This window comes from Ipomoea nil, unplaced genomic scaffold (genome assembly GCF_001879475.1).
Source record: "Ipomoea nil cultivar Tokyo-kokei standard unplaced genomic scaffold, Asagao_1.1 scaffold0418, whole genome shotgun sequence".
Taxonomy (NCBI): domain Eukaryota; kingdom Viridiplantae; phylum Streptophyta; class Magnoliopsida; order Solanales; family Convolvulaceae; genus Ipomoea; species Ipomoea nil.
Genome location: NW_017616846.1, coordinates 1,788,554 through 1,795,406, shown reverse-complemented (window position 1 = coordinate 1,795,406; position 6,853 = coordinate 1,788,554). Strand labels below are relative to the sequence as shown.

Below are 6,853 nucleotides of genomic sequence, written 5' to 3'. Positions count from 1 at the left end.
TGAACGATTTCATCTTTTTGTTACAAAAGAAAACAGAATTATATTTATGTAGCAACATTTATTTGACTTTTTGCTTCAATCATTTCATTACTGTGCGAAGTAACGGATAATCGGATATACACATTTTTTTTTTTTTTAAAACAAAGGTAATTTTAAAACTTATTTTCAAATAATAATAAATTTAAACTTTTTTTTTTAAATAGTCATGTAATGTTAAACTTAATTTCCTATGAATAATTTTTGTCTTCGTGGTGTATTCTCACTCACTTGTCCCGTTATTACATCATAATAAATTGAAGATTTTAAAATGTAATTAATAATAATTAAACTTTCATTTTTTTTTGAATGCTACTGGCTCTAAACACAAAGAACCAATAACATATCTACTGAATGTTAAAAATTAAAATACTTGCTGTTTTGTTTATATAAAAAAAAATATTAACACTAGTTTGAAAAATATTATCTTAAAATATATTTTAATTCTAAACAAGTTTCTTCTCCAAAGTTGATATTGTTGTTGTTGTTGTTAGCCATAAATAAACAAATTTCTTCCCAATTTAAAAATAAATATTAAATAATAAAATATTTTACTAAATACATTTTAATATCAATTAAAATAAAGATAACAATTACGTGAGACCGTTTAATGGCCGAAGTTTTTATTAATTATTCAAGTAAGAAAGGTTAAAATTTCAATTACAACATTTTAAAATTTTCTTTTTGTGCAAAGTTATACGATAATGTGGCATTAATATTGACAGGTTGGCATGACATGATATTACGGTAGATTATATGATTGTGTTGTTGGATGAATAAATTGGCAATAATGAGATGACAAAGTCTCATATCATAAAATGACAATCCTCCCGTATGAAAAATCAATATAATCAGCACTTTGTCTCTTAATTGGGTCGACCCAGCAGTGCAAATAAAGATCAGTTTGAGTATACTACGAGTGTAAAAATATTTCCTATAATTAGAGTTTGTTCAGAATACCTCATGGCCTGATTAAAAAAAAAAAGTACTCAATAATTAAGTATATACTTTTTTGAGCAATATTGCCTTCAAATTTTCACATTTTGAGTGTGTGAGGGTGTAAGACTCCAAAAATAATAATTAAGAACTAAAGGAAAATGAGAATATTATATTTGTATGGTGATATTTACAATACATGATGACGTGGAGTCTTCACATATTTGTATACTGACTTCAATTGACCTTCACGGGGCGTTTGCTGCAAGGATGAAATTAAGCGGACGTTGTCTAAGCATGAAAATTAAGAGTCACACGTATGTAAGGGTGTAAACGAATTGAGATGAGCTCAAGCTCGTTAATGGAAGCTCGGCTCAAGTTCGAGCTCGAATTTGAATGAGCTCAAGAATTGATGTTTGAGCTCGAACTCGATCTTGAATTTGAGTTTGAGCTTGATCTTGAACTTTTTAATTGTTATTTTTATATATTGTAATTATACTATCTTACATTATATATTATAAATATTATATATTATACGGTTCGCGAGCGGCTCAACGAGCCACGAGCCTAGAATATCTAAGCTCAGTTCGAGCTCGATTATCAAACGAGTTACTTGAGCTTGAGCCGAGCTTTGACCGAGCCGCTCACAAGTGACTTGCGAGGGGCTCGGCTCATTTACACCCTTACACATATGTGAGACTATCTCACTAATTTTTATTCGCGAGATAGGTCTGTTGGATCAATATGTAAATATAATACTTATACTATCAAATGTAATATTAAATTAGAAATAAAATATTTGTTACTTATAAAGAAAATCTAATAGTTTTGAGGACAAATGTAATATTTTTATATTTTTATGTAAAATTATTATTATTTTCATAAAAAACATTAAATTTTTCCTTATAAGTTATAAGTAATGTAATACTTTTGATAAAAAAAAAAATATAATACATTTACATTTTGATGTAAAAGTATTACATTTTTATTCAAAAGTATTACATTTCCCCTTATTATATTTTTCATCAAAATTAATCACACAAAATTTGAAAGGTTAATTATTTAAAGAAGGGAATATGGGCACCTGGTTTTGGAATTCAATTTTCTGTCTGCTTCAATTTTGTATACTTCAACAGTCAATCTTGACTAACTAAATTTCCAACCAAATTAAAATTCTCCAAAAACGACGTAAGAAGGGTATAGCCGTATAGCCATTATAACTAAAAAATTTAAAATAAATAAATAAAAATGTTTGACTGCACATGGGCCGCTACTGTAGCGCGCCAACCGCCATTTTTTACTATAAGTATTCTTCCAATATCTCCGCTTCTTCCTCACCCAAATCCGACAACAACCCATCGGCGAATTCCGCAGTGATCGGTATTCGCAGCGAAGGGATTTTGTCGGATTTTCAAGAATGGACGTTCGCCGGAGATCAAACAAGACTCTTTACCCTACCGCCGACGAGCCCCTGAAACCGCACAAACAGAAACAGAGATTTACCCAAACCCAAGTTCCCCCTCCCAATGCTTCTGACGCCCTTCCACTCCCCTTGTACCTCACCAATGGGGTGTTCTTCACCATGTTCTTCTCCGTCATGTACTTCCTCCTCCAGCGGTGGCGGGAGAAGATCCGGAACTCCACTCCCCTGCACGTGGTGACTCTGTCGGAGCTCGCGGCTATGGCGGGGCTGTTCGTCTCGGCGATTTACCTTCTCGGGTTCTTTGGGGTCGGATTTGTTCAGTCCACCTTCAAGGGGAACCAGGATCTTTGGGAAGTGGACGACGATGAGAGCAATGAGAAATACATCTTGGAAGAGGACAGCCGTCGTGGGCCGTGGCCGGCAGCCACTACTCTTGGCTGCTCTGTTCCTCCCCCACCACCTGCTCGACAAATTGCTGCAGTGGTTCCCGAGCAGCCCGCAAAGTCAACCGCCGCCGAGAAACCAGCTCCCATTATCACCCCAGCGGCATCCGAGGACGACGAGGAGATCATCAACTCAGTCGTGGACGGTAAAACGCCTTCATATTCACTGGAATCAAAGCTCGGAGACTGTAAACGCGCCGCCTCCATCCGCCGCGAGGCGTTGCAGAGGATCACCGGGAAATCACTGGAAGGGCTCCCGCTAGAAGGGTTCAATTACGACTCCATTCTTGGGCAGTGCTGTGAGATGCCGGTTGGGTACGTGCAAATCCCGGTGGGAATTGCTGGGCCGCTGTTGCTTGACGGGAGAGAGTACTCGGTTCCGATGGGGACGACGGAAGGGTGCCTTGTGGCCAGCACCAATAGGGGTTGCAAGGCTATCGCCGCTTCCGGCGGCGCCACCAGTATGCTGCTCAGAGATGGGATGACGAGAGCTCCAGTTGTGAGATTTGGCACTGCCAAAAGGGCTGCTGAGTTGAAGTTCTTCGTTGAGGATCCCATCAATTTTGACACCATCTCTGCTACCTTCAACAAGTAAGTGGACTATATATTATGCTAATTTTTGTATAATTCAAAATTTCAACCTTTAACTTTTATGTTAACAACTTAGACTTTTTTTTTAAAAATATCATGGGTATGCTTGTATACATATAAACATAATGTTGGTTTAGATTAACCAGATTTTAATTTGTAATTTGTAGTATAAGTGTAATTGATTAGAGGTATATATATCACTAATATAGTAATATATATAATTTATGTGTAATATTTGTATTTTGTTATTATAATATTATTAGGTTATAAAGTTCATAAAATTTATAATGTATAACTTTATATAATTTAGGTAATAAATATATAACTAAAAAAATCTATCAAGTATCTTTAGCATAATTAGTCTTATTCCAGCTAGATTAATTGATAGATTAAGAGTTCAATTCTTTTCATTAATAGTATTTTTAAATATACAAACCAATTCCTAGGCGGGTCCATCTACTTGGTTTTCTTCTTTTCGTGACTGTATTAAACACTTAGTTCATAGTCTTCAATAATGTTTGCTATTATTTTCAAATATATATATACACACACACACACACAAACCAATTATCTTTAAAAATATATATACAAACAAAGTACAAAATATATTTGGATACACTTTGAGGTTGGGATGGGGGTAAGTTATACGGGGTTGATCAGCTAACTCACGGGCTAAAAAGTTTTAACCTAACTCACCTAAAACTGGGTTAAACGGACCTAGCTTGTCGAGTTGGGCCCATTTCGACAACTCTACATATGACAAAGAGCTCTTTGTTACAACAACAACAACAACAACAACAATAATAATAATAATAATAATAATAAATTTAAAAGAAAAAATGAGGGGATGTTTACTTGTTCTCAACCAGCAATAAGAGGTCAAATAGACATAATTGCTTTTTTTTTTTAATATTTTTTTTATAGACATAATTGTTTTTTTTTTTTATATATAAGTTTAAGGATTTAATTGGAATTTTTTTGAATTGTATAGCTTAATTGCTATTTTGATCAAATTTAGAAGGCCTATTTGACTCCTCCCCAGTCATATTTACATATGGTTTTGCTATTCCACCTGCCCTTTTTTTATGTTTCATGTAGAAAACTTGGGAGAATAACATTGGATAGTAACATTTCTATGGTATATATAGTTTAGCATATATATTCTAAGCATTAAATGGTTTTGTTTGATACCTGCAGATCAAGCAGATTTGGGAGATTGCAAAGCATCCAATGTGCCATAGCTGGGAAAAATCTGTACATGAGGTTTAGCTGCAGTACTGGTGACGCTATGGGTATGAACATGGTCTCCAAGGGTGTGCAAAACGTTCTTGATTTACTCCAGGATAAATACCCCGACATGGATGTCCTTGGCATATCTGGTACGCCCCGCTCACTTCCTCTCATAATTGAAGCATGTGTTCCATCTTAACTAAAAGTCTAAGCTGATAGTTGGATTGTACATTTATGAAATGACCAGGGAACTTTTGCTCGGACAAGAAGCCAGCAGCAGTGAACTGGATCGAGGGGAGAGGCAAGTCAGTTGTGTGTGAAGCAACTATCAAGGAAGAGGTGGTGAAGAAAATCTTGAAGACTAATGTGGCATCCCTGGTGGAGCTGAACATGCTGAAGAACCTCACTGGCTCAGCCATGGCCGGGGCTCTGGGTGGCTTCAATGCCCACGCAAGCAACATCGTGTCGGCTGTGTACCTAGCCACGGGCCAGGACCCGGCTCAGAATGTGGAGAGCTCTCACTGCATCACCATGATGGAGGCGGTGAACGATGGCAAGGACCTTCATGTCTCCGTGACCATGCCTTCCATCGAGGTGGGAACGGTTGGTGGTGGGACTCAGCTCGCATCCCAGGCCGCCTGCTTGAACTTATTGGGAGTGAAGGGGGCTAACAGAGAGGCCCCCGGGTCGAATGCAAGGCTGTTGGCAACCGTGGTGGCGGGTGCAGTTCTTGCTGGAGAGCTTTCCCTTATGTCTGCCATTGCAGCTGGGCAGCTGGTGAATAGCCACATGAAATACAACAGATCCAACAAGGATGTCACCAAGCCATAGCCATTCTCATCTCTCTCTGGCCGGGCCTATGTTCCATTCAAATGATCAATGGTCATCACCAATGTGTGTGCTTGTGGTTAAATAATGATGTGAAAATATTAGGAATAAATTTCCTTCTTGTAAAGGAGTTCAACTCAAAGACTTGTTTGTACTTTTACTACGTATTGTATCTGTTTGCACTTTTACTGGCATTTATGGACTAATTGTATCATGAAGAAGATGCCAACATTTGGTATCATCAACCAAGATGGATGATGCACTCTCTTCTTTTTTTAACTTCTTATTATTATGTTTATATACATTAATTTTATTTATTTATTTTAAAAAAGTTATATCCTATATATACTAATGCAAACTAGCATCTGATAGGAAATACACCAGGTATACCACCTTACACTTTTTATAGGCCTATTCAGTTTTAGGTACGGGTCAAGGGCAGGCCTATATAAGGGGTCTAACCCTTCATTTAAAGGGGGCTTCTCCTCTACAACATTCTCTCAAGACAACACTCCTATTTTCCTCCCATCTTCTCTACAAATTAAGATTGAATAAAACAAGGATTCTTTGAGCCATTTTGGGGGATCAACACTCTATGTCTCACACATTATACATACACATTGTATACACTTGATGAATTAACCCTATCACATCCCTTTTCAATGTCAGACTTCTTTAACTCAATTGATACATTAATTTCTCATTCATTATCCATTTTAAACTTATAAGTTATAATATACTCCGTATCAAATTAAACATAAGAACTCAAATCAACTTTGACCCAACCCTCAAAAGTGAACCTCACTTAAAAAGTTAAAATTATAAATCAAAATGATCACTTTAAACATTCATTTTAATTACTGATCACTTTTGATTGATAGTCAAAAATAAGATTTTTTTTTTTTTAATGTTCAAAGTTGGATAAAATGTCATTTTCAATTAGAAACTCTAGAGTTTCAATCATTCATGGGTAGAAATTTTATGTTTTCTCAATTAAGGTTTTAGATTATAATATGAATAAACAAATTTTGAGTTTGTTCTTTGGATTCATTTATAAATGTAGTCACATTGGTAGACTATGGTGATTGCTGGTTCTGATTAATGATAGAATTCATTAACCTTAAAAATTGTATAAAATGAAATTACTAAAGTAGATTAGAAAGAACTCATGCTGTAATTGCGAACGAAGTGTCCAAGACATAAACCATGGCAGGGCTGAAAAAATACAAATAACGCCGTCTGTGGGGATCGAACCCACGACCACGTGGTTAAAAGCCACGCGCTCTACCACTGAGCTAAGACGGCTGTTGTTTAGGTTTATCTGATTACATATTTAAGTACCTGAATTAATTGTTTAATTACAGAG

The 6,853-nt window shown here is 36.0% G+C and overlaps 1 protein-coding gene and 1 non-coding gene across 2 annotated transcripts; one reads left to right on the top strand and one right to left on the bottom strand.

The window, feature by feature from the left end:
* The first annotated feature begins 2,295 nt into the window (after positions 1-2,295).
* LOC109172644 (3-hydroxy-3-methylglutaryl-coenzyme A reductase 1-like) lies at positions 2,296-5,773 on the top strand. Its single transcript, XM_019321845.1, has 3 exons — positions 2,296-3,429; positions 4,627-4,808; positions 4,907-5,773. The coding sequence occupies exons 1-3, from the start codon at positions 2,390-2,392 to the stop codon at positions 5,488-5,490; spliced, it is 1,806 nt and encodes a 601-aa protein (XP_019177390.1). The 5' UTR covers positions 2,296-2,389; the 3' UTR covers positions 5,491-5,773.
* Positions 5,774-6,720: 947 nt separating this feature from the next.
* Positions 6,721-6,792, bottom strand: TRNAK-UUU. The gene has a single exon. It is a non-coding gene; the product is annotated as a tRNA-Lys (tRNA).
* Positions 6,793-6,853: the final 61 nt, after the last annotated feature.

Bases quoted from the DNA above. Each gene is read 5' to 3' on its own strand.
- LOC109172644 (XM_019321845.1), top strand. From the start codon at position 2,390: ATGGACGTTCGCCGGAGATCAAACAAGACTCTTTACCCTACCGCCGAC. The intron at 3,430-4,626 runs GTAAGTGGACTA...TGATACCTGCAG, and splicing joins ATCTCTGCTACCTTCAACAA to ATCAAGCAGATTTGGGAGAT. The intron at 4,809-4,906 runs GTACGCCCCGCT...TGAAATGACCAG, and splicing joins GGATGTCCTTGGCATATCTG to GGAACTTTTGCTCGGACAAG.